At 42.5% G+C, this 27,805-nt stretch overlaps 2 protein-coding genes and 1 pseudogene across 6 annotated transcripts; 2 read left to right on the top strand and 1 right to left on the bottom strand.

The window, feature by feature from the left end:
* The window catches only part of LOC115776937 (disks large homolog 4-like), a 60,901-nt pseudogene extending 50,895 nt beyond the window's left edge, over positions 1–10,006 (bottom strand).
* A 3,742-nt stretch (positions 10,007–13,748) lies between these two features.
* LOC115777006 (HLA class II histocompatibility antigen, DP alpha 1 chain-like) lies at positions 13,749–16,052 on the top strand. Of its 2 annotated transcripts, XM_030724818.1 has the most exons (4): positions 13,749–13,809; positions 13,888–14,133; positions 15,155–15,439; positions 15,592–16,052. In XM_030724818.1, exons 1-4 carry the CDS (start codon positions 13,752–13,754, stop codon positions 15,717–15,719), a joined length of 717 nt encoding a protein of 238 aa, XP_030580678.1. In that variant the 5' UTR covers positions 13,749–13,751; the 3' UTR covers positions 15,720–16,052. The 2 variants fall into 2 exon arrangements, with proteins under 2 accessions (XP_030580678.1, XP_030580677.1); XM_030724817.1 differs by lacking the exon at positions 13,888–14,133 and having other exon boundaries at positions 13,757–13,809.
* Positions 16,053–24,263: 8,211 nt separating this feature from the next.
* Positions 24,264–27,729, top strand: LOC115777002 (H-2 class II histocompatibility antigen, E-S beta chain-like). Of its 4 annotated transcripts, none has more exons than XM_030724807.1 (7): positions 24,264–24,358; positions 24,644–24,916; positions 26,199–26,240; positions 26,378–26,591; positions 26,746–26,813; positions 26,898–27,011; positions 27,407–27,729. In XM_030724807.1, exons 1-7 carry the CDS (start codon positions 24,304–24,306, stop codon positions 27,430–27,432), a joined length of 792 nt encoding a protein of 263 aa, XP_030580667.1. In that variant the 5' UTR covers positions 24,264–24,303; the 3' UTR covers positions 27,433–27,729. The 4 variants fall into 4 exon arrangements, with proteins under 4 accessions (XP_030580667.1, XP_030580668.1, XP_030580670.1 ...); XM_030724810.1 differs by having other exon boundaries at positions 24,269–24,358; positions 24,736–24,916; XM_030724809.1 differs by having other exon boundaries at positions 24,294–24,358; positions 24,628–24,916.
* The last annotated feature ends 76 nt before the right edge of the window (positions 27,730–27,805 follow it).

Genomic DNA, 27,805 nt, shown 5'->3' with positions numbered 1-27,805 from the left:
CAACTCCTCCACGTGTTCCCAAAAGATTAAAAAATAAAATAAAATACTAACAACATTAGTCGACGTAATTATCATCCACACAGTCTGGTTAAACTGACATCAGGGTTAAACAAAGCACCACAATTCAAACCCTGTCACCACCAGCTGTGACCTTTCCTTCCACACGGATGATAACAGAGAGAAACTTCAGCTTAGCCAGCCAGTGTCTGCAGCAGCATCATAAAATAAAAGGGCAATAAAACACCACTGGGCAAGGCAGAACAGCAGAGCAGTATTCTGCCTCCAGTTTTAGAGTCCACCCTGCTGGGAATGAAACAGGATCGCACCGCACACCACAAAGTCACCTGGTTTTAGGAGATTCACCCTCTCTCCTTAAACACAAGAGCGCTGAACTGCTCCTTAGTAGGGATGGGACGCTCGAAACAGACGCTTCGACACTGTGTCAGATGTTTTGAAACACTGCTCCGAAACCTGGTTCAAAACACCCATGTCACGTGACCGTGGCAAAGCGAGGCTTTGGTGCATTTCTCCGTAGCTCCGATAGGTGGCGTACCCGCTGCCAGAAGCATAAAAGTCAACCCAAACACATCGAAACTTCGAGGGTTTTTATGAGGAGAGAGGAGGAAGAATTTGATATAGTGACGTTGCAATTGATAGCGTGATTTAGTGAGTGATAGATTAGTCAAGTTATAATATTTATTCATAGGTTACTTAAAAGCAGACAGGTAGGATTACATTAAATTAATTCAGTTTAATTATAGTCAGTGATAGTAGCAGCGAGATAAAGATCGGTACGAGATAGTGCAGCAGTTCCAGGTGTAGTCACATAGACCAGATAGATTAAGACGGAACATCCCTGTAAGAGATCCTGATCTGCAGTGTGGGAGCATTTCCATTTGGACACACCAAATAAAGTCAGGTGTATGATTTGTGCTGAGCAGCTGGCCTACTGCAATAATACATCTTCTATGATGCTCCATTTGAGGAGTGCCCATCCTGCCATTTTAGAGGGTTCAGAGGGAGGTAATGTTCCCTCTGTACGTAGGCCTGCTCCTGGGCCATCTAATCAAGGTATGCATTGTTTGAAAGATTATTCAGATTGAGCCTTAATGCATTAAAACTCACTGAGAGTGGCCACAGTTTGAAATGGGACTCAGTAATGCCCAAACAATAAATCTCAGCCACATTACAGGACTCCATTGTCAACACTGAACTAGCAAACAAATGCTGAAAAATGAGAATTGTATTGAATCAATGTTTCCTGCCTGTCTGTATTTATGCAAAAACCACCAAAGGCACAATATATTTGTGTCTGTGTGTATTTGACATAATATTAACTGTAATTCCCAAAGACTTGGAAATGTGACAGCACACTGAACAGAAACTCCCTATAACACAGTTTGGTTGTTTAGCGTATTTTGGCAATGCTGTTGTGTGTTTAAGTAACAGCCTCATACCCAAAGCAGTTGTTGATGATACCTTTACTTAATTAACTCTTTTGGGATTGATTTGATGTTCTCTGTTAAAAGACAGGCAGAAAGAGTTGGATGAGGCTCTGGTGAACTTGGTGTGAAGGATTTGCAGCCCTTCACTGTTGTGGAGGATGAAGGTTTTAGGGCCTTTGTCCAAAAGCTTGACCCCAGCTACAACCTGCCATCAAGGAAAGCACTCAAAGAAATGATGGAGGAGAAGTACAAGATCACCAAGGAGAAAGTGAAGGCAGCCTTGTTACAAAATATTTTATTTCATACATTTATTTGTTGTGCATTACACTGAATTAATAAGCAACTGAAACACGTATTAAAACACAGTTCTTTACAGTCACAGCTTGCAGGCGAGAGTTTTTCTTGCTTTGTTGGATGCTGGTTTCTCCCAAAACATGTGCGGATCATAATTATTGATAGTGTGGTGTAATAAGTACCCTCGCTTACAATTGTTCAGCACTTGTGCATTTCATTGTTTCAGAGAACGTCATTATACAGATGTGGACTGAGCTAAAGTAGCCACTGGGTGTCACTATAGAGATGTTTCAGATTGTTTCGAAGTCTCGACACAATCGCTTCAAACGGTTCAGTGTTTCAGAAATGCTCGCTTTGTCCATCGCTGCTCATTAGGTTACCAGAGAAAGTCAAAGAAACTCGCTGCACACGTCAGGGATGAATCGCTCCGACGTGTGCCAGCATTATAGAATGATGATCGGCACCTGTGCTTTTAAAAGGGAGGACCCTGCCCACATGGGGTGGGCAGCACACTCAGGTCACACCATTACATGTATATGAATCTGTTTAACTCTGTGTGAGAACATGTGGCATGAAAGTTTATTCATTTGTTCTTCGTGCCTCTCAGACTTTGACTGGCTGTTTTCCCAGCTAGAGAAGCATTGCACCACCTAGTGGTCATTTCTTTTAACCACGTAATTACATGTGTACAGCTCACAAATGCATATACAGTCTTAGAATATTAAAAAGTAGATGTAGGTGTATGTGTTATAACTAAAGGGTGCTGAGGTATCCCATCTTCCACAGAAAATCGTCTTTGCCACTTCGGCACAAGTATAGAGTGAAATAAGTTCAGCGGAAAGAAACACTAGACCCCGAACAAAACTCAGATGACCCAGCTTTACACCAGCATTTAAACGCACCGAGTTACGCACGAATCTGGGAGCTCATCGGAAGCGTGAAATGTGTCTCAAAAACTTTGTGCACTCGTAACTGTCGTTTTGTCCATGTGTATCAGGTGATTCGTGTATTACAAAAAATTACAAATCCAGCATTACAGACACACAGATATTTGAGTCAATTTTCTCTCCATACGCCACCAAGAGAACAGAGAGAAATGTGTGAAGTGTGGAATGAGTGGGTGAAAACACTCAGCACGTAAGTCACTGATTTATTGGTGCTGTTAAAGCAGATGTCAGGATCTCAGGGAGTAGTGGACTCATCTCTGTTCTTGTCCTGTTGGACCTCAGTGCAGCTTTGATACTGTTGACCATAACATTTTATTACAGAGATTAGAGCATACTATAGGTATTAAAGGTACTGCACTGCAGTGGTTTGAATCATATTTATCTCATAGACTCCAATTTGTTCATGTAAATGGGGAGTCTTCTTCACACACTAAGGTTAATTATGGAGTTCCACAGGGTTCTGTGCTAGGACCAATTTTATTTACATTATACATGCTTCCCTTAGGCAGTATTATTAGAAAGCATTGCAACAATTTTCATTGTTATGCAGATGATACTCAGCTTTACCTATCAATGAAGCAAGATGACACACATCAATTAGTTAAACTGCAGTAATGTCTTAAAGACATTAAGGCCTGGATGACCTCTAATTTCCTGCTTCTAAATTCAGATAAAACTGAAATTCTTGTTCTCGGCCCCACAAATCTTAGAAACATGGTGTCAAACCAGATACTTACTCTGGATGGCATTACTTTGGCCTCCAGTAACACTGTGAGAAATCTTGGAGTCATTTTTGACCAGGATATGTCCTTCAATGCACATATTAAACAAATATGTAGGACCGCTTTTTGCATTTGTGCAATATTTCTAAAATTAGAAACATCCTTTCTCAGAGTGATGCTGAAAAGCTAATTCATGCATTTATTACTTCTAGGCTGGATTATTGTAATTCATTATTATCAGGCTGTCCTAAAAGCTCCCTGAAAAGCCTTCAGCTGATCCAAAATGCTGCAGCTAGAGTACTGACAGGGACTAGAAAGAGAGAGCAGATTTCTCCCATATTGGCTTCTCTTCATTGGCTCCCTGTTAAATCTAGAATAGAATTTAAAATCCTTCTCCTCACATACAAGGTCTTGAATAATCAGGCACCATCTTATCTCAGAGACCTCATAGTATCATATCACCAACCAGTCTCAGCAGATGACCCCCCCTCCATGAGCCTGGTTCTGCTGGAGTTTTCTTCCTGTTAAAAGGGAGTTTTTCCTTCCCACTGTCACCAAGTGCTGCTCATAGGGGGTCGTTTTGACTGTTGGGTTTTCTCTGTATTATTGTAGGGTCTTTACCCACAATACAAAGCGCCTTGAGGCGACTGTTTGTTGTGATTTGGTGCTATATAAATAAAATTGAACGGAATTGAAATTATTAGTGTGTTATTTAGGGTAAGAACACTCATAGATGAATGAGGCCCAGCGTGTGGTTCTGAAGGAAACATCCCAATCTAACCTGGGACAGGTGTGTTTGCTCATGCTCAGTGTGCAGGCAGGTGTCAGACTGTTCTCTGAGCTCAGGTTGGCTCAGGTTACCTGATGTAGAAGGTGCGGTTGGCTCTCAGACTCCCAGACGAGCTGTTCATCATCTGCTCCCTCAGGTCGTGGATCTTTGCTTCAAAGCGGCTGTACTCTGAACACACACACATGAGCAGAGGTCGTTACACAGACACACACACACACACACACACACACACACACACACACACACACACACACGGCCATCAGGACCCACCATCAGCATCACTACAACAATCAGAACATACTGCTTCATAACCAGGCTCAGCCTATCAGGAGAGTCTTTACACATTGTGTGTGTGTGTGTGTGTGTGTGTGTGTGTGTGTGTGTGTGTGTGTGTGTGTGTGTGTGTGTGTGTGTGTTCTCACCCTCAGGTCTGTACTGTGCTGCTATGGAAACAGTCTGTCCAGCATTCTTCAGAGCTGCTGCTGCCTGCTCATGTGTGGCGTACCTGAGGTCCACCCCGTTCACCTACACACACACACACACACACGTTAGATCAGGGGTCGGCAACCTGTAATTCGGAAAGAGCCATTTGAACCCAGTTTCCACGGAAAACAAAACAGTGAGAGCCGCAAATACTCGCAGAAGCTGGTAGCCGCTACCGCGAGTGATTGATAAAGTGATTGATAAACGAAAATAAATAAATAGATAAATAAAATGATTTTATTTTAATATTTCAAGATGACAATAATGTTCCAATTTAAAACTACAACAAAAACCGAACTGACAAAAATAAAATGTACTTCAACTGGATACTTATAATTTACTTCTGCGAGCCGCACAGAGCCGCAGATGAAGCCTGGATGAGCCGCGGGTTGCCGACCCCTGCGTTAGATGAATGAAACTGCGGTCATTACCTCAATCTGACCAGCAGGGGGCAGCCTTACACTTTAAACTGAATAGGTGTGTCTCTTCTGCCACCTGCTGGTTACAGACTGATCTGCTCTGTGACTGAGGACCAGCGTTATGGTAAAACCAGACAAAGTTACTCATTACAGTACTCTGATTACTTCATTACTGTAAAGACAAACACAGCTAAACACAAACCTCCAAACAGCCTGTTTGTGTGTTTGTAGCCTGAATGCCTTTATACTGTGGAGGTATTCCTGTTATTGTGGGTGAAAGAGAACATCATCAGACTGTGAGCTGCTGAGGAGCTCTGCTGTGGAAGAAGCTCCTGCTGAGCTAATCTGAGCTCCACACCTCAGTACAGACAGATGGTGCTGCAGCTCTTATTCAGCTAAAGCTACAGTCAGTGAGGGAGCTGGTTCATGAAGGAGGAGCTGCCAAGATCAGCTCACTACAGCAAGTCACCTCAGTCAGTTAATACAGATCATGTAGAACAGGATACCCAGCTGTCTGAAGATACAGACCACCACACTGAGGGTACAGAGTAAAGCTCTGTGCTTTGGCTGTTGTTCTGTGCTGAACATTTATTCTGTGCACTGAGGATCTGGTCTTTATACTCAGGTCTGTGTACTCACACTGAGGATCTGGTCTTTGTACTCAGGTCTGTGTACTCACACCAAGGATCTGGACTTTGTACTCAGGTCTGTGTACTCACACCGAGGATCTGGTCTGTGTACAGTGAACCCTCGTTTATCGCAGGGGTTACGTTCCAAAAATAACCCGCGATAGGCAAAATCCGCGAAGTAGTCAGCTTTATTTTTTACAATTATTATACAGTACTATAGAAGGAAACCAAAGATCCAAACCTGTTTTCAAGCCGAACACATTCTGTACTGGACAGAGAGGAGGGACGGAGGAGATTGATTGACAGCCAATCAGGACGCAGAACACGATGCGCGTTCATACACTTAAAAAAAAAAAAAAAAAAAAAGCATAAAAAACTGCACTAAAAAAAATCCGTGAAACAGCGAGGCCGCGAGAGGTGAAGCGCGTTATAACGAGGGTTCAGTGTACTCAGGTCTGTGTACTCACACCGAGGATCTGGTCTTTGTACTCAGGTCTGTGTACTCACACTGAGGATCTGGTCTTTGTACTCAGGTCTGTGTACTCACACTGAGGATCTGGTCTTTATACTCAGGTCTGTGTACTCAGGTCTGTGTACTCACACTGAGGATCTGGTCCCCCTTGCGGAGCTCTCCGCTCAGGTCTGCTGGCCCTCCTGCGAGGATGAAGGAGATGAAGATGCCCTCTTCGTCCTCCCCGCCCACGATGTTGAATCCCAGGCCGGTGGAGCCGCGCTGCACGCACACCCGGCGAGGCTCCCTCGAGTAGTCGTCCTCTCCCATCATGCCGCGGGGTATGGGGGAGTATCGTCGTGGCGATGGAGGAGGGAGGGCTTGTGGGTAATCACACATGTAGTCTGGCTCCATGTAGGCTGCAGAGAGGACAGAGGAGTCAGCAGCTGCTCTGCAGAGGCTCCTGGATCAGGAACACTGCTGACCCTGAACTGTGGATCAGGGACGGGTTAAACCTCTGCTTACAGACTGGGTTTGATACATTATTAGGATCTAGTCTGAAAAAAGAGATCAGGAACTTGGATCAGCTGTGTGGGCAGCTCTGAGGAAACAGAAACATCTGATTTGATCATGCTGCTGCTTCTGTTTCAGCCCCGACTGAAGCTGCTGTGATGACCTCATCTCTGCTTCTGCAGGACTTTGATGGATATTTGGCTCCACCTGCTGTCTCTCTCTGACTGACCAATGAAATGAAGCGTAATGAAAATCACACAGGTGGACCACCTCATAATCAATCATAATCAGTGAAAGCAGTGATGTGGAAAATGATGGAGTCAGACGTTTATGTTAGTGGTGCTGAAACAGACACACTGATGTGTGTGTTGGTGTTCAGAGCAGAGCAGGTGTGTGCAGCATTGTTACTGTTATTAATGGATCAGCAGCTCATTCATGAGCAGGATGAGTGGTACCTACAGCTGGTCAGGTCGGGGGGGCTGTATCAATCGATCGGGTGGATGTACTGTGAGGTGGGCGTGGCCACCTTCAGGTAGACCACCTCCCCCATGTTCTTCAGGGCCGACACGGCGTCTTCATGCAGGACGTCCTCCAGAGACATGTGGTTGACCTATTGGGGGGTCAGAGCCTCGAGTTAGACCACAATCTGTTCAGTTTAGCCTGTCAGAGAGCACAAACAGTGTGAGGTCACCCACCGCCAGGATTTTGTCTCCAATCTGTAGCCGTCCGTCACGGTGTGCCGCCCCGCCCTCGATGATCTTGGTGACGTAGATGCTGTTGTCTCCAGGAACGTGCTGGTTCCCCACACCCCCAGCTATGCTGAAGCCCAGACCTGCACCAGAGGGGGGACAGGTTAGATTAAAAACCCCAGAACCCAGAGGGAACCAGAACCATGAGAAAACCAGGAACCAGATCCCAGTGGGAGCTGGAACTCAGAGGCATCCAGAACCTCGAGCAGTGAAGATCAAGCTCTGATTGATGGAAAAACAGCATCTAAACGGTCTACAACACAGAAAGTACCTTTAAGGTTCTTTTCAATGGGATTAATGAAAGTCTATTAGGTTCTTCATTAAGGTTTAGAAACACACAGAACAATTAGAACCTTTAAAATGAGGTTATATTAAAAATATGAAGTTCCTGTGACTCAGGTTCTTGAGCCAGTCTACTATCATCACTGAGGTCCATACCTGGAAGATCACTGACTTACTGTCTCTGATGGGTAAATCAAGGACCTTTGTTTAATATGATGTTTAATATCCCAGTTATAACTATAACGGGCAGCATGGTGGCGCGGTGGTTAGCACTGCTGCCTCACAGCTACAATGATATCTAGAAGGTCTGGGTTTGATTCCACCATGGCCTGGGCCTCTCTGTGTGGAGTTTGCATGTTCTCCTGTGTCTGCGTGGGTTTCCTCCCACAGTCCAAACACATGCACTTACTGGGGTTAGGTTAATGGGTCACTCTAAATTGCCCACAGGTGTGAATGGTTGTCTGTGTCTCTGTGTTGAGAGACAGGCTTCTACCCTGCCTCTCGCCCTATGACAGCTGGCATAGGCTGCAGCCCTCCCACGACCCTGAACAGGATGAATGCATGGATGGATATTAATGGATATTAACTATAATCATGTGTTACTTTCTAAGCTCTGCAGAGTTTTCGCTCATTTTTAAAGCAGAAAGTAAAAAGCAAAGCTCGTGTTTATGTAAAATAAGCAGCGATCAAACAGGATTATTGGATTCATATTCAGAGGAGTTTTAGGTTTGTAAGAACATGTAGTCATTATAACTGTTTGTGCAGCTTCATTGAGGGTCTGCAGTTCAAACTTCTCTCTAAAAGCAGCAGCTCTCTGGTTCCTCTGGAGTCCCAGTTGATCACATGACAGCAGAACAGAAAGCTTTCTGCTCTCAGGTCAAAGTTCAGTCCATGTGCAGATTAGAGACCTCGTTTTCCAAAATGCATCTCAGAGTTCATCTCTGTGGCTCTCATTATCTGAAAATGCCACCAGAGTCTGTACCTTCTCAGGAAGTTTAACTCCTTTGGAGTAAGTGTAAAATCTATGAGGATGTTTTACTGCTCATTTATTGAAAGTAAAATCACCTTCTCCATCACATGCTGGTTCCACACAAAAAGTCTCTAGTGTAGGAACCGCTTACACACGATTATCACCACTTGTGGGAAAGTAACTGGCCTGCCGCTCAGGAGCTTGTCTCTGGTGTATGATCAGCTGGTATATAGATTAGCACATAGGATCATCCAGGACCCGTCTCATGCTCTTCACTCAGCATTTGAATGGTTTCCTCAGACATGTAAAACTCAGAGAAGGAGAATGACCTTTATTCAGCTTCTGAACATGTAGTTCAGAGTTTTCTTTTTTATCATTTTGTGGTTAATCGGTTACAGCTCAAATACATTGTTCACTGAAACACCACTTATTTTATCTGCATTTGTCCATATGAAGCACTGCATTTACTTTATTTATAATACTAAATTAATCTGATGTGATATGTATATAGATATGTTAGAAACACATATGTATGATCGTAGTGCGGCTTGTGCCTCTATTTATTGTTATTTTTATCTTATTTATTGTAGGACTTGTATTTATGCTACTGTTGCTCTGTGTGCTTTTAAATAAAGGTTTATGAAATGAAATGAAATCTGTTACCAATGATGAGTGAAACTCTAGATTTCCATGATTCCTGATCTGGATTAGACACTGCCCCCACAGACTGACCCCCCACACTAACTGATGGGCTCTTAGAGTACAGGTGAGCTCCAGGTGTACCAGAGCTCCTCAAAGCAGCAGTGTGTCTGATATAACAGGACATGTTCATGTAGAATCAGGTCTGTCTGATGCACCACAGAGACTCTCCATCCTGGATGATCACCAGCTGTTATTGCTAACAGGTTTATAAAGCATCGTTACAGTATGTGGACCTGCTGGAGAGTTAAAGGTTAAAGTCCTGGTGAACACTGATCATCTCTTGCATGGAGCCTCGTTGATGGCTTTAATTCTTCTTCAGCTGAGATCAACATGAAACAATGACAGGAAGTGTCCAGCAGAGGGCGGCAGAGCAGCAGAGATCCACAGTTACATAACACCTGAGCACCTCCTCTCCTCCCGCCTCACCTTTGGGTCCTTTCATGAGTTTGATCTGTGTGATGCGTTCGCTCGGTGGGCGTCTCCGCAGCACGTACAGCCTGACCACAGGCCCCGCCTCCTTCAGCGCCTCCACGGCGGTGGAGTGAGTGACCTCTCTGACGTCCACGTCGTTGACGAATACGATGCTGTCGTTCACCCTGGAGAGGAAGAGAGAGAGTCATCCTCAGTACCTCAGACAGCTGTTTGAAGGCTCAGGTGTGACCAGGCTCAGGCTGGACTGCTGCTTTAAAGGTGAGTGATGCTTCATGTCCTCACAAACACACCAACACAAGCGTGGGTCAGTAAACTCAGTCTGAGCTGTTTCTCCACAGTTTTATCTTCACTTTCTGTCTCCTGCAGTTTGTCCTTCAGGCTCAATAATTAGATTTAATAAATCAAATGTAAAATTAGGATTCAGCTTCATCTGATGGAGATTCAAGTTGTGTAAATGATGACAGCAGACATTATAAAGAAATTATATATTTGATAACAAACTTTTATTCTGTCTGTGATGATGTCAGAGTGGGTCAGGCTGATTAAAGTGACGCGTCATGCTCCACACTGACACGTGTGATCCTCCATCATCAGATTAAAATGGAGGCTCCGCCCTTTATTTACCCGTTGCCATGGTGAATCCTGGTATCAGAGCTATATTGATGATGGCTTTCTTTCCTTAGTCACGCATGCGCTGAATCAGGGTGATCATACTCAGAGCTGATCAACTCAGGGTGAGTTTTTAAACTCAGTTTGTTGGACCTGCTTCCTGGAACAGACCCTGCTCTCTGTGCTCCTGGTCTGATCAGAGATCTAAGCAGAAGCTCAGAGGAGCAGAGCTTTGTCCACTGTTGTGGATGAATTATCTTTGCATGTTAGACAATCGCCCACACTGTCCATTTTTAAAACTCATCTTAAAACTCATTTATACTCTCTGGCCTTAAACCCAGCATGAGACATTGATCTTACCTGTTTTAATTATTGCAGTTTTTATTAATTTTTAAATAATTGCTTTTTTCCCTCTTAATATTTTTACTCATTTGATGTACAGCACTTTGTGTTTGCTGTGGCTCTTTTAAAGTGCTTGATAAATAAAGCTTAGTAAGTTTGGTGATCTCCTCAGCTGTGAGTGATCTGTGTTATCAGCCAGACCTCTTTAAGCTAGAGGAACACATCCACTCATCACCAGATTGTTGATTTAATCAGTTAGTGAAATCAGCTCTCTTCTATCTGCAATTTTGCCTCTCTGGATACAAATCAGTGTTTAACCTCCAACTCCTTTTGCACTGGATGTCTAAACCCTGAGAGAGCAACCTGAGTGTGAGTGAGCTTGCAGGCAGGTAGTTAGAGGACTGTGCACAGTGCTGTCAGGGGGCAGCTGAGGACAGAAAGACTTGGGAGTCTCTGCCACTGCTGGATTCACAGTTAGCTTTCTGTTGCACCTTCCACTGTAAATAAACATGCTGATCTTAATTTGGGATCTGCGTCTTGAACTAGTCATGACTGAGTTTGGACTCAGGTTTTATATTTATTCAAACTGAAGCTGTGAGCAGCAGCTGAAGCTCAGAGTCTAACAGCTGAAGCTCCACCATCACTTCCAGCATGTTCTCAGAGTGATGCAGACTCTCTGCTGGGAACATGTTTCTATGAGCAGCTCGTTACTGAAACAGCTCAGGCTGTGTGTCATTGTCACCGAGTGTGTGTGTGTTAATGTGGTGATTTAGGAAATGTGGTTCTGCTCCATTCTGACCTGCTGCTGAGTCTGAGTCACAGATACACACCTGTTCACACCTGTTCAGTCACATTAATCTCACGTCTCCTCCATCAGGCTCAGAGTTAGCTTAGAAACCAGCAGCAGCACTGAGAGAGACTCAGACTCAGAATCCTTCACTGCTGTGTTCCATAAATCATCTCTCAGATTATTTTCCTGTTAGATTTTTATGTTGTTTATAGATTTTTATGGTGTAGGTGGCACTCATGGGGATTATTTTCTGTGGAAGTAAAGTCATGTGATCCATGAAATGCCTCTTTTAGATTGGTCCGATTCTGTCAGCCCCTCCCCTTCCATGTGAACATGTGGGGGGAAACTCTGGGTTACTTTAGTTTATAGCCAGCTTTGTGTGACCTCTGACCCTGATCACCAGTGTTAGGGTCAGATAGTCCCTGGGCTAAAACAGGAAGTCATCACTGAAGCACCAGAAGCTGCAGTTCCTCTGCTGTCCAGCAGAGGCGCCACAGTGAGTCAGTCCCCATAGACTCCCATGTTAAATAATCATGTTTACAGCCTGAAACAGAAGCTGCTTTGGTCTCTGTGGATAAGTTCCCCCTTCATAACAGCTGTTTCTGTAACTCACCTGTTTGTGTTATTAGGGGCGTGGCCTCTTTGACTGACAGGTGGTTGTAGCTGTAGTCAAAATGTCATATCTGATATTATGCAGTAGTTTGAGCTCTTATTGATGAACATTTTGAATCTCCAAACATTTTGGTCTGGTTTTAGACAACTTGATTCTGCCTTTAATAGAAACTAGTCACCACAGTCACCTGTTAGGCTGCTGGATTAGAGGAAAGGTCATGAGGTCACCAAAGTGCCAGGTTTATCAGCTGAGGACCATGAGTGAGACCACTGAACCTGACAGCATGTTTCAGTAGTTCAAGGACAGACGGGCTGATGGTACCTTCACTGCATGAGAACATCACAGTGACTGAGGAACCAGATCAGAACTCAAACTCAGGTCAACATGTGACCCTGAGGAGCAGCTTCATCAGAGACTCTGAAGAAGACAAACTGAGCAGAGGAAGAGGATCCTCTCTGACCCTGTCCTGGACCTGAGGAGGCTCAGGAACCCCAGTTTGAACCCCATTTACCCTAAACCCTGACCACAGGAGGGTAAATGCATCAGAGTTCACAGTCAGAATATTCAGCAGTTTGTTCAAAAACTGTTGGAATTGACCTTTAAAGCTGAACTCTGCAGAAAACTTCCACTTCACACCACGCCTCAGTTTGATGCAGTCACATTATTATAAACATTTTTACTGACATGTTAACATACTGTAACAAACTGAGGTGAAGGAGGAGACAGAAATCTTGCTGTTTCCATGTTCTGTCCAGTACTCAGCTCCAAGGATGCAGCCTCATTAACATAAAGCAAAGACACCCCCCAGGTAGCTGCCACAGACGTCTCAGTCATGGTGGTCCATTACTGGCCACCATTATTACCAGACACACACGTGCAATTCACATCACAAAGTAATAACAACAGTGAGACACCAACACAACTGGAGTAACTGATGTAACACTAACTCAGCACATGAATGCAGCACAAACAGCACCATGAGACTAATAACTGTATGTAGCAGACTGATTATTTCTGTGTGCAGGACCTGAAGTACTCCAGTACATGTACTTAGTTACTTTCTACCATCTGTCTGAATCAGCTTAAACTAATGTATCAGAGTCAGCAGCAGAAATATTGATCTGCACTCTGATCAGTTTTATTTTTCATCTCATCCAAATGTTGCAGGACAGACTGTGATTTTTTTTAAAATTTGTTTTATTTTGAAAATGATCAGATCTGAAACTGATCAGTTTGAACTTTATTTTGAAGAGGCTTTACAAAGATTGATTATTGATTTGAGTTCTCAGCGTTTGATCCAGTTCTCCTCCAGCTGCTGTCTGTCTGCCTGGACACTGATGACACTGTGATGACATCATGAGCTCTGTGCTCTGTGATTGGCTGCTCTGTGTTAGAGTTCAGCTGCTGCTGTAGTTTCTGTCAGTGCAGCTCAGAGACATCACACACACTCAGTTTAACACACACACACACACACACACACACACACACACACACCACACACACACACACACACACACCCACACACACAGTTTAACACACACACACACTCAGAGTGAGTGAGAGCTGCTGATGAAGATGAAGGAGCTGCTCCTCTTCCTCTCCTGTGTCCTCAGTGTCTCTGCTGATGGTGAGTTTCTCTCTGTAAACTCTGACAGAGTAACAGCAGCTCATTGATCAGGTTATTGATCAGTCTGATCTGTTTCAGTTCTACACGAGGAGCTTTATATCATTGGCTGTTCAGACTCGTATGGAGAGGTCATGTTTGGACTGGATGGTGAAGAGAAACGGTACGCAGACTTCAACAAACAGACAGAAGTCGATGTTCTGCCACCCTTTGCTGGTCCTATTAGTTGCCCAGGATGTTATGATATAGCTGTGGCTAATCTACAGGTCTGCAAAAAGAACCTGCAGATTGCTCATAAAGCGTTGAAGGACTTTCCTCTAGAACGCGGTAAATACAAACATTTAATTACTGTATGATGTTACCTGTGTTTACCTGCACACACTGTAGGAAAGAAACACACACCTGATGATCTCATCACCATAAAATAATAAACTGACTGCAGGTGTCAGAGTGACGGATGATGAAGCTGAGTATGTGTCAGTTTAATCCAAACTACATCAAACAGCTGGAATATGAAATACAGCACACACAGAAACATCTGTGTGCGTGATCACAACAAACATCCCATCATCAGATTATATCCAGAGTGTGTGTTACTGCAGCGCACACACTGATGCTTTCACTGTTAATGATCACAGTGTCAGTGTCATGATCCTGGGCCGGTGGCCCAGTGTTTTGAGTTCTATTTGAGAAGTTCTGTTTTGTTCTATTTCTAGTTTTGGTTATAGTTTAGTATTGGAATCTTAGTTTCTTTGTTTTCTGTTTTGGGTTTTCTTGCTCTGGTTTTCCCTGTACTCCTGTGTGTTTAAGCCGTGACCCTCCTGTGTTTAGGTTCCCTTTGGTTCAGTTCTCCGTGTTTCTTAGTGTCTCTCCTTTGTCTCAGGTCTTGTTTAGTTGGTCATGTTCTCATTCCCTCTGTCAGTCTCTGTGTTTAGTCGGCATGTTTTTGGTTAGGTTACTTCCTGTTTTATTTTGACGATCTTGTGTTCATTGTGCTTTGTGTTGAGGTTTACTTCCCCTTGTCTCGTTAGTGTATTTCGTTCACCTGTGTTGTCACCTGGTTCCCTTTTCCCTCATTACGTCTCACTGTGTATTTAAGTCTCAGTATTGTTTAGTTCAGTGTTCAGGTCCTCGTCAGTTTTTCGCTGTGTTTTGTCCTCTAGTTTTCGAGTTTCCAGTTCTTAGTTTGCTGTTTTGGTATTTATTGAAATTATCAATAAATCTTCTCTCGCACCTTGCTCTCGTGTCCTGCACTGGGGTCCTTCCTGCCTTGCCTACACCCAGCCGTGACAGTCAGACACACACAGATATCAGACCATCATCCTCTGATTGTTGTGTTCCTCCTCAGATGCTCCTTCAGCTGTGATGATCTACACCAGAGATGAGGTGGAGGTTGGAGAGAAGAACACTCTGATCTGTCATGTGACCGGTTTCTATCCTGCTCCTGTCAACGTCTCCTGGACCAAGAACGGAGAGAAGGTGACTGAAGGAACCAGCATCAACGTTCCCTATATCAACAAAGACGGGAGCTTCACCCAGATCTCCAGACTGCAGTTCACCCCACAGCTGGGAGACATCTACAGCTGTGCAGTGGAACATCTGGCTCTGACCCAGCCAATCACCAAGATCTATGGTGAGAAAAACTTTATTTAAACAGAGCACACTGACAGAGAGGGAGAAATATCTGTCTCCAGATGTGGAGCTTCATGTCTCTCTGAGCCTGGTTTTGATCAGCTGACAGTTTTCAGCAGATGTGTGTGTTCATGCTGTGTTTTGTGTGTACAGAGGTGGAGGCGTCTCAGTCTGCTCCTGGTGTTGGACCTGCAGTGTTCTGTGGAGTGGGTCTGACTGTGGGTCTGCTCGGAGTGGCTGCTGGAACCTTCTTCCTCATCAAAGGAAACGAGTGCAGCTGATTGGCTCACAGTGATGATGTCACAGTGGTTATATAATGAGCTCATAGTCAGTGATTGTCCTAAAGTTGTGTTACTGTTTGCTGTGTGTAAGTGTGCAGAAAGTTCACCTGTCAGTGATCCTCAGAGGCTGATTCCTCTGTTCTCTCTCCTACCTGTTCACCTGTTCACCTGTTTCACCTGAGCTGCTTCACAGGTGTGAGCTGACTGTTCTTTCTGTGATCAATAAAGTTTCTCTGTGGAGTTCAAACTCAAAGCAAACAGGAAGAATCAGTTTGTGATTTACTGATGTTTTATACTTTCATACATCAATAAAGAGCGTCTCTAATAAACCCACAGGTGTCTCTGAGTCTGCTTTTACCTGACAGCTGTTCATTGGTCCACGTCACACCTGGTGGAGCTGCTTCCAGTTTGACTTTAATGTTTCTGGTTTCATGTTAGAGTCAGTTTGATGTGACTTCATTGGTCATGAATGAGATGATGCAGAGCAGCAACTACAGGAGGGACTCTGCTGTATCAGACTTTAACACATGTTTAACATCATCATCATCATCATCATCATCATCATCATCATCATCATCAACATCATCATCATCATCATCAACATGCAGCACACAGATGTAAATAATCTTTTGCTGTTGAAAACAAAACTTTGATTAAACAGGTTGAAGGTGAGCTCAAACATTAGCAGGTATCAGGCTGTCACCACATGAATCTTCATCCTCACTGATGCTCTTCCTCTTCAGAGACTTTAGAAATGATTGAAACAAAGTTTGGTTTGATTCTGAATGATAACATCAAGGTTTTCTCTGCTTTTTACTCTTGATCATCAGCCTGTTTGATCACTAATAATCAATGATGATGAGCTGAAATATGAATTTGAAGTTCACTGAAATTCAGAATTTCCATTTAAAACATTTAAACTGACTGAATCAGATTTATGTGATAAAATCTAATAGGGCTGCATAAAACGATTATTTTAATAATCGAGTATTCTATCGATTATTCCAGCGATTAATCGAGTAATCGGATAAGAAATACTTTTTTTTATTAACAGTTTATCTGCATATTTTAACTTCCGTACTGCAGTTTTTCGCCTGTGAACAACAGCGGTGAATGGAGCAGCTACAAAGTTCTCTTTTCTTCACCTTAACACTTGCTGATCAGGTGCTTGATGAAGGACCTCCAGCTGTTTCACAGATTTAATGGTGGTTACTAAAAGAAAAAGCTGCTGTTTTTGGACGCTGGAAAAACGTTTCCTTTTTCACTACTTGAGCTCACCGTCACAGCTTCGCCTCTTTGCGCTTGCGCAGTTAAAACCGCTGCCTGCTATGAGTGTTTTGAAAAACTAGTAGCTGCGGGAGCCATGGCGCATGTGTGAGTAATGGTGTAAAGCTTTGTATTCACAAGCATTCTCGAAAATACGTTTCTACTGCAGGTCTACATTTAGTCACTAATAAGGGATTAAAGTATAAAAAATATTTTGAAGGAGCCCCTCGGTCCTGGGGGGCGGGCCTTCCGGTACCGAACCATCGCTAGTGCTAATGGCCCCGCGCTCGCTAGCAAACCAGTTCTGGTAGCTACAGCTGAAGTAAAGACAAAATAGCAGCTGAAATTCTCAGCGAGCACAACACACACAGACACACAGAGAGCAGTGGAGGCGTGGAAATGCATGTCAGCGACAGTTGCCACCCGTCCCGTAAAGTACGGAACACGGCATGTTACGGAGCCGTATTCCACGGAGTCCCGTAACATACGGGGTTCTGTATTTTACGAGACAGGTGGCAACTCTAGTGATGATCCACTCTGTGTTAAAGGAAATCCATCGCAGCGACGGAGAGCTTTTTAGAGTGTGTGCTTGTGTATACGTGAGTGATTCACACTCCAGTTCAGTAGGTGGCAGTAATGCAGTTCTATGTTGGTTTGCCAGCCCCCAATAAACCCACAAAAAAACGTCAGCACTAATGCTGCTAATGCTAGTGAGGAGCGCCGCTTACACCGAGACAGCTGAGCGCTGCAGAGTTTAAACGAAGCATCGACACAGTAAATTTGTGTCGATAAATTTTTAGAATCGATTTAATCGAGTTAATCGATGAATCGTTGCAGCCCTAAAATCTAATCTGCACACTGACATGTTTGCAGCTCAGTGACCTTCTTCCATCATATCCATATTATCTGTATGATCAATACAGACCAGGAGGAAGATCAAACCCAGACATGTTTCACAATAAAAAGTGTCCTTTTAATTAGGAAGGACAGGTGTGTATAAATATGACTACTGACAGTATTATAGATTATCATTACTGCAGTATTACTGTCACAGTTTACTGTAGGTGGTTTATGACCCGCCCTTGGAGGGGGAGCAGGATCTTATTAAGAATATTACAGCAGAGCTATTGATCTGCTTCATACTGACTTTGCACTAAAGGTGGTCAGCAGCTCCCAGATCACCTGATTCAGTTTTTGACATAATTGGGTCAAAGTAAAAAAAGAAACCCAGAAAAAATGAAGAAAAAATAAAATCTCTAACATAGAGCAAAAAAATCATATTTTAGTATTTCACAATCACTAAAACACTAAACCTCAGTCTCTAAACCAAGTCCACAGAGGCCTGAACAAACGTCTCCAATCACACACAAACACACTTCAACACGTTTGCTGCTGAACCTTAAACACTGGCAGCAGAATGCAAACACAACTCCAACACTGCTATTACATGGTACACTGTTACACACAGCAACTCACAACTGAACACACACATGTGTCCAATGATGTGAGCAGACCAGCTGGACAGGATCAAGTCAGTTCAGTGTGCATGTGCATCTATTATGGACAGACACACACAGAGAGGCAGAGGAGGAAGAGTGTGTGTGAGAGGTGGCGGATGAGGAGAAATAGGAAGAAGATCGAGGAAACAAACCACGTCCTCGTCCACAGGATGACCATGAGGAGAGCAGGACAAAGGGTCCAACCCACTCTGAGCAGAGTCTCTGTGGCAGCATCATCATTCACTGCTCATGCTGCACAACGCTTGACACTCAATATGCTACAATGCAGGTACTGTGATGGTCATTACAGTGCAGTGTCCAAGTGCACCCCCCCTTTTCCATAACTGAACAACAACCACATGTAGGAGCGCCCTTTTCACGCAACATGTGGAAGTCCCTGCTCAACGGGGTGGTGATGTCACCCTCTGTGCAGCCACAGAAGTGGGTGATATAATGTGGTGACTTTGGAAAGTAATACTTCAAAATACTGCAGTCAAACAACTTAAAATGCTCTCAGAGGCACCTGAGAACATGTTTAATGAGGATATGGTGGTGCTTACAGAGAACAATTTGATTTCAACTTTTTACATATTTTTGAATATCTGTTTAAACATCAGTGTATGAGGGTAATCTTGTGATTTCATTAACCATTTGGAACTTGTCTTTTCACAAATAAACTATGAGTATGAACATGGTGCTATATGCTTGTAACAACCTGGTTATGATATTCTTGTAGATATGTAAATATGCCTGTATAGTGTTGCTTATGTTGTGTATCACTTTAGTTTGTATAGGATATGCAAACTATTAAAAAAGTGCACAAAATGATATTGTTTAAGTCTGTTAAAATATAGATAGCTAAATTTACGAGGTGCTCCTAAAGGCACCACGGGTTGAACCGCATATACTGATGTAGATGCGCAAATTTTTTTCAAGCGCGGATGGCGGGACTCCGGTTGTCAAATAGGGGTGTGCGATATAACATAGATCGTCTATGATAATATCGTAATTGCTGTGTTAACAATGAGCTGATGTTATTGAGTATGCTAATGAGGAAAAAACAACAATCAAACGCCTCGTGTCCACGCGCTCACTGCTTATGCTTTAGTATGTTAGATAATGATAATCATTTAGATCCTGATCAAAATTTTCTAAATAATATGGAAACAAACTGTTGCTACAGTTTGATGACACAATTAAAAAGGTTCATGGAATTTCACTTATCCATTTTAATAGCAGGAGTCTATATACAAATTTCCAGAACATAAAAGATTATTTAGTGCAGTTTAGAAAACCATTTAATATTATTGCAATCTCTGAAACATGGCTTACAGATGATAAGGTGATGAATATTGAGTTAGATGGATATGAATTAATGTGTATGAATAGAAAATCCAAAAAAGGGGGTGGTGTGGCTCTGTATGTTCAAAAGAGCCTTAGATATAGGATTGTGGATAGTATGACATTAGCCATTGATGACATATTGGAGTGCCTTACTATTGAAATAGATATGGAAAAAATGAAAAACATAGTTGTTAGTTGTGTGTACAGAACACCAGGTTCTAATATTGAATTGTTTAGTAATATAATGGAGGATCTGTTCTCAAAAAAAAATGCAAAAGATTAATTTAATTTGTGGGGATTTTAATATAGATCTGCTGAATGCCAATAAACACAAACGGACGGATGATTTTATTGAGTGCATGTACAGCATGAGTCTTTATCCAACAATCACAAAGCCAAGTAGAATAACATCCTACAGTGCCACTCTGATTTATAATATCTTTATAAATAATATAGACAGTAATGTAATCAGTGGATTGTTGATGAATGACATTAGTGATCACCTACCTGCTTTTTTAGTACTAGAATGTAGCTATAGGAGGGAAATTGTGCAACAGGAGGTGCTATATATAAGGGTGAGAACTGAGGAGTCCATATCCGCTTTCAAAATGAATTTACTAAACTATAACTGGAAGAGTGTATATGAAGAAGGTGATGTAAACAAAGCATATGAATTGTTCATACATACTTTTAAAACCTTGTACAATAAACACTGTCCAATACAACAATATTGTCACAAAAACAAGTTCTCAAATGTCCAAAGGCTTACAGAATGCTTGTAAAAAAAAAAAGAAAACTCTTTATAGGCAATTTATAAACTGTAGAACGAAACATAATAAACTAAGGTATAAAACATACAAGAATAGGTTAATCAGTATCATTAGGAAATCCAAAATTGAGTATTATAATAAGATATTTAATGAAAATAAGGACAATATTAAAGCAACATGGAATATATTAAATATTATTATTAGAAATAAATCAAGCAAAGCTAATTATCCTGATTATTTTATAGAAAATGCCAATTACAAATAGGAATGTGGTGGTTAATAGATTTAATGATTTCTTTGTTAAGGTGGGTCCAAGACTGGCCAAGGAAATACAAAATATACCATCAGAGCAGAAAAGTGTGAGTGAGTTTTGTGGACTTAATAATTCAAATTCATTATTTTTGAAACCGGTAGAAGAAAGAGAGATTATTGAAATGGTAAATAAATGTAAAAATAAACTTTCAAAAGACTGTGATGATATTGATATGACGGTAGTAAAAAAGGTAATTGATGGAATTGTGTCCCCTTTAACATATCTGTGTAATCATTCAGCACAGGTACATTCCCTGAGAGAATGAAAATTGCTAAAGTTATTCCTTTACACAAAGCCGGTGATGTTCATGACTTTACTAGTTATAGGCCAGTCTCTTTACTTTCACAGTTCTCTAAGATAATGGAGAAATTGTTTGTGGCTTGACAATTTTAATGAAAAAAGCAATGTTTTAATGGAAAGTCAGTATGGTTTTAGGGCAGCCAGGTCAACATCGTTGGCAATGATAGCGTTAATGGAACATCCATCCATCCATCCATTTTCTTCCGCTTATCCGGGGCCGGGTCGCGGGGGCAGAAGCCTAAGCAGAGAAGCCCAGGCTTCCCTCTCCCCAGCCACCTCCTCCAGCCCATCCGGAGGGACCCCAAGGCGTTCCCAGGCCAGCCGAGATACACAATCTCTCCAGCGTGTCCTGGGTCTACCACGGGGCCTCCTCCCGGTGGGACCTGCCCGGAACACCTCACCCAGGAGGCGGCCAGGAGGCATCATAATCAGATGTCCGAGCCACCTCAACTGGCTCCTTTCGATGTGGAGGAGCAGCAGCTCTACTCCGAGCCCCTCCCGGATGGCCGCACTCCTCACCTTATCTCTAAGGGAGAGGCCAGCCACCCTTCGAAGGAAACTCATTTCTGCCGCTTGTATTCGCGATCTTATTCTTTCGGTCACTACCCAAGCTCGTGACCATAGGTGAGGGTAGGAACGTAGATCGACCGGTAAATCAGGAGCCTCGCTTTTACGCTAAGCTCCCTCTTCACCACGACGGACCGGTGCAGCGTCCGCATCACTGCAGAAGCAGCCCCGATCCGCCTGTCGATCTCCCGTTCCCTTCTCCCATCACTCGTGAACAAGACCCCGAGATACTTAAACTCCTCCACTTGAGGCAAGAACTCGTTCCTGAGACGGAGAGGGCACTCCACCCTTTTCCAGCTGAGGACCATGGCCTCAGACTTAGAGGTGCTGATTCTCATGCCAGCCGCTTCACACTCGGCTGCGAACCGTTCCACTGCGAGCTGGAGGCCCCCCCTGATGGAGCCAACAGAACCGCATCATCTGCAAAAAGCAGAGATGAGACTCTGAGGCCACCAAGGAAGAAGCCTTCCGCCACCTGGCTACGCCTAGAAATTCTGTCCATAAAAATTATGAACAGAATCGGTGACATATAACGGAATATATACAAAACAGAAAATATACAGTGGGGATATATAAAAAGGAAGATATGGAGTGAGAGGGGGTAGCAAATAACTGGTTGAAAAGTTATCTTGACAACAGGCAGCAATATGTACAAATTGTTCAGTCCAAATCTTCATGTTTGAATATTACATGTGGGGTTCCACAAGGCTCAGTATTGGGTCCCAAATTGTTATTATGTATATTAATGATATATGTAGAGTGACTAATGTTTTCAATTTTGTATATTTGCTGATGATACAACTATTTTTTTTTCTGGGGATGATTTAAAACAGGTTTTGGATGATGTTGGCAAAGAAACTGATAAACTTAAATATTGATTTGACAGAAATAAATTATCTTTAAATTGACTAAGACAAATTTTATGTTGTTTGGAAATAAAAAACATTAATACTATGGTAAAGTTAGAAATTAATAATGTAAGGATTGAACAAGTTTACTAACATAAGTTTCTAGGAGTAATAATGGATTTATTTATGCTTGTGTCAGTGTATGCATGTGCATAGGTATGTTTGGTTAATATTATAATCCAGTTTGATTATGAACTTGTAAAAGGCAATGGGGACAGGACTAGATAAGCTATTGCTTCTTCCTGCTCCCTTTTCGAACACCTTGAGATTGTTATAAAATCTATTGCTGGTCATTTTATTTATTGTTGTTTGATTTGCATTTGTTATATAGGTAAATATATGTACATATGCTATATAGATATACAGTGCCTTGCAAAAGTATTCGGCCCCCTTGAACTTTTCAACCTTTTGGCACATTTCAGGCTTCAACATAAAGATATAAAATTTTAATTTTTTGTGAAGAATCAACAACAAGTGGGACACAATGGTGAAGTGGAAGGAAATTTATTGGATGTGTCAAACTTTTTTAACAAATAAAAAACTGAAAAGTGGGGCGTGCAATATTATTGGTCCCCTTTACTTTCAGTGCAGCAAACTCACTCCAGAAGTTCAGTGAGGATCTCTGAATGATCCAATGTTGTCCCAAATGACTGATGATGATAAACAGAATCCACCTGTGTGTAATCAAGTCTCCGTATAAATGCACCTGCTCTGTGAGCGTCTCAGGGTTCTGTTCAAAGTGCAGAGAGCATCATGAAGACCGAGGAACACACCAGGCAGGTCCGAGATGCTGCTGTGGAGAAGTTCAAAGCCGGATTTGGATACAAAAAGATTTCCCAAGCTTGTTTGGAGCCTCTGATAATACACTGAAGCTGGTTTCACATCAGATGAAGGGGTGTAGTTTCTGTGGTTTATTTTGCTATAATGTGGGTGGGGGGGGGGCCACCGGACAGCCTATTATTTTATTTTTCCTTCTATCAAGTCTTCTATGGAGCGATTGATTTTGAAAAGCTTTTTTTTTCCTGTTTGTTTATCATGTCCAGCACAGTGTCATTAAATAAAGGTTAAATAAAATAAAAATAAGTTGTCTCAAAAGCACTGATTTAAGTCTTATATTTTACCAGCTTGCACTTCTTGTATGAACACATTTTTAAATAATGCAAAATATTGTTTATTATTGTTATGGAGAAAATTACAGAAAATATTGAGATTTTTTTTTGTCAGTATTGCAGCTAAAATGTCTGCTGGGGGCGGGGCTTGTTGTTGCTATTGATGAGAGATTCATCATTCTCTCCTTCGAGTGTTTGATTTTAAAATAAAGTGAACATGGTGATAGTTTAAAAACAGCTGAGAGTAAAGTCCTCAGTTACTGTCTGCATCAGTCTCAGCCTGCTGCTCTTTAATGGATCATTCCTCTGACTTTACCTGAACTTCACTGATCACAGAGTGTGTTTCCTCAGTGTGTGTGTGTGTGTGTGTGTGTGTGTGTGTGTGTGTGTGATGAAGAGCTGCAGGCTGGAGCCACAGAGTTCTTCCTGGTAACAGCTGATGCTGCAGGTCATGTGACCTGTGCTCTGGTTCTTAGAGCCGCTCTGTCAGTCAGGAGAGCTCAGGAACATGGCTTCATCCTTCCTCTGCTTCACCCTCCTCTTCATCACCATCTACACTGCAGGTAAGATCAATACACTGATCAATACTGATCAATACTAATCACTCACTGATATTTGGATCCATAACCTTCCAATTAATGCTCTGATCAATACACCACTTATAGTTAACTGCTCTCCACACAGCAGAATGATCAATAGTCTGACCAATGACAGATCAATACACTCAGCAACATGTTGACCAATACACACCATCAGTCACTGCACAGCAGGTGGATCAATACATTGATCAGTGCTGATCAATACAGTGATCAGTTTATAGTGTGAGCTTCAGTCTGTTCTGTTCTCAGATGGTTTCATGCAGTATATGGTGAGTCGCTGTGTGTTTAACTCCACTGAGCTGAAGGACATCGAGTTCATCCAATCTTTCTACTACAACAAGATGGAGGTCAACAGGTTCAGCAGCAGTGTGGGGAAGTTTGTTGGATACACTGAGTTTGGAGTGAAGAATGCAGAGTACTGGAACAATGACCCTTCAATCCTGAGTCAAGAGAGAGCTTCTAAGGAGACGTACTGCCAACGCAACATTGGGAACTCGTACAGAAATATTCTGACTAAATCAGGTGAGTCTGCAGTTTGTGTGACATCATCAGATGAACCTGTTCAGCCTCACACTGAGTTCTGAATACTGCACTCTGAATACTGCACTGTGACTCAGTGTGTAACTGTCACAGCTGCAGGTTACAGATACACCTTTACAGTGTATTTGACTTTCATATATTTAAACGTGTAAAGCAGTTCATAACAGCAACCGTAAAGCCACTGGAAAGTCTCCCCCTGGTGGTGAAACACAGCAATAACACATCTGCAGCTCACTGAAACTCTAATGATCATTTTTTTAATTTAACTTTTTTAAGGTAAAATATCAAAGAATTTTTTTAGCATTTCCATATAAATCTTTCTGAAAGCACAAAGTAGCCCAACAATAACAGTCATTAAAGCATTTTCTGCTTTATTATTTTAAAGCATTTTATCAACATTAGAAACAATGATAATAACAGTGATTAAAGTTTAATAGTTTAAAAAGCTTCTGTAAATAAAACAAAGATATCTAACAAATATATTTAACTTTGACTTTATCCCAGCAAACAGCAGCTCAGTGAGCAGAAATCAAACAGATCAGCTGTGTGCAGGACTGTGATATTAAACACAGTGGAAACAGTCACAGTTCACCTGTGTGTCAGATATCCACCAGCTTTACTCTAAAACCACAGACTGACCTCTGAAATGAAACTCCTGTAACACACAGGTGTGAGTTTGTTGTTAGGACAGAAGAAATCAAGCAGCTGCTCAGTTTCTCCCTGACAGGTCGTTTCTTAGCAGTTTCACTCTTATTATCATTACTCTCAACTTCTTACAGCCTCACACTCGTCTTCCTTCTAAGCTGTTGTACCTCTGCTGCCCTCTGCAGGTCACTGAAGGAGAGCCTGTGAACATTGTAGTTTTACAGCAGCAGCAACATTCAGGCTCAGATTCAGCTCAGAGTTTAGCTGTTACAGAGCTGCTGATTCACTGCAGAGGCTCAGTTTGAGACTGCAGCTGATTTATGGCAGATGTGTTTGTAAGAGAAGATTTAAATGAGTCACACAAGTGTGAAGAAACATCTGCGGCACAGTTTTAATTCTCAACAATAACAAACTTTATTATTTCAAATAGAAAAACACAAAGCACAACAGAGCAGCTGTGGACGTGTAAACAGCTAACATGCATCTACAGTAATGACTGAGTCATGTGATTCAAACAGGTTTTACTGCAGGTTTTCCTCCCTCACAGCACTGATGGAGCCTCTGCTTCTTCAAACTGTGTCTCAGTGAGATCCTTCTTGTTTTGTTGTCATTTTCACAGCTGCTCCATCATTATTGTCTCCTCAGAAATATTTCCTTTGTTGTGAGTTTTTTCTTTCTTTATTCGCTGGTGTTTTGTGTGTGACCTCTCAGAGCCACCGTACTTAATATTTTTGTCAATCCAAATACAGTGATCACTGAAGTATGATATTAATAACAGGAACTAATCATTTCTTTCAGTTCAGCCCTACGTCAGACTTCGGTCCACGACGCCTCTCTCCAGTCACCATCCTGCCATGTTGGTCTGCAGCGTCTACGACTTCTACCCCAGTGAGATCAAAGTGAGCTGGCTCAGAGATGGACAGGAAGTCACCTCTGATGTCACTTCCACTGAGGAGATGGCAGATGGTGATTGGTACTACCAGGTCCACTCCCACCTGGAGTACACGCCCAGGTGAGCCCACATCAGGTCCAGGAGCAGATAACATCTCAATGATGGAAACCAGAACAACTTTTAATATGAAGTCTGCACTGAAGCTTAAAGGTTTAAGGTCCTGGTCCAGATCTGAGTGGTCTGTGTGAGTCAGTGATGTTGGTCTGTGTTGAAGGTCTGGAGAGAAGATCTCCTGTGTGGTGGAGCACGCCAGCCTGAAGGAACCTCTGAGAACTGACTGGGGTAAATACCTGTCTGTCTGCACACACCTGTCTGTTTGCTTACCTGTGTGACTCTCACCTGTGTGACTGATCTGTGTGTCCTCAGACCCGTCCATGCCTGAGTCAGAGAGGAACAAGCTCGCCATCGGAGCCTCAGGACTGATCCTGGGTCTGATCTTATCTCTGGCTGGATTCATCTACTACAAGAGGAAGGCCCGAGGTCAGAGCAGGACTCACACTCACAGACCAGTTCATACCAGACTGGAACCAGTTTAGACCAGTCTTAATCTTAAACCCCATTACATGAGTCAAAAACCTGTGTGGGTCTACTTTATATCAGTGTTTTTTTACTATTAGAGTATTAAAATTCATTTCCAGGCTGTTTTAAACCAGTTTCAGCCCATTTTTGGACCAACAGCTCACTTCCAGTTTCAGGCTGCATCCATGTTTCTGCTTTCAGAGGATCCTCAGACCTGATCCAAGTCCTGAAAGTGGAAACTTTACTGAATCATTGGTGCTGATCAGTTCAGAACAATGCTAATGATTCAACATTGGCATTGATCATTAGCACTGATCAGTTTAGAGGTTGTTGACTGTCATCTCTTCTTTCTCCAGGTCATATCCTGGTTCCCACTAACTGATCCTGGTCCTGTTTGTGTCTGATGGAATAAGAAGCAGCTGCTTCCTGTGTTCAGCAGACTGATGATCTGTCTGAACCTGATCCAGGACATCCCAGTGAACACCACAACAACCAGCAGCAGTACTGAGATGGTCCTGGATCAGATTTCATGTGGACTCTGCTGTTTGATGCTTTACTGTGTAACTGCTGAGTCCATGTAATCCAGATCTCAGTGATTTTGGTCTCTCTGCTTATCTGATTCACATTTATAGATTTTTACTGGACGTCTTCAAACCAAAATAAACAACACAAACTCTCAGCTGAGTGTTTTACCTGCATCATCATGTTAATGTCACAGTGGAGCTCTTACTGATGTCACAGAAACCAGTTTATGG

Source organism: Archocentrus centrarchus, unplaced genomic scaffold (assembly GCF_007364275.1).
Source record: "Archocentrus centrarchus isolate MPI-CPG fArcCen1 unplaced genomic scaffold, fArcCen1 scaffold_41_ctg1, whole genome shotgun sequence".
In the NCBI taxonomy this organism is placed as follows: domain Eukaryota; kingdom Metazoa; phylum Chordata; class Actinopteri; order Cichliformes; family Cichlidae; genus Archocentrus; species Archocentrus centrarchus.
Note: the sequence above shows the minus strand (reverse complement) of the source record. Positions and strands in the feature narration are given on the sequence as shown.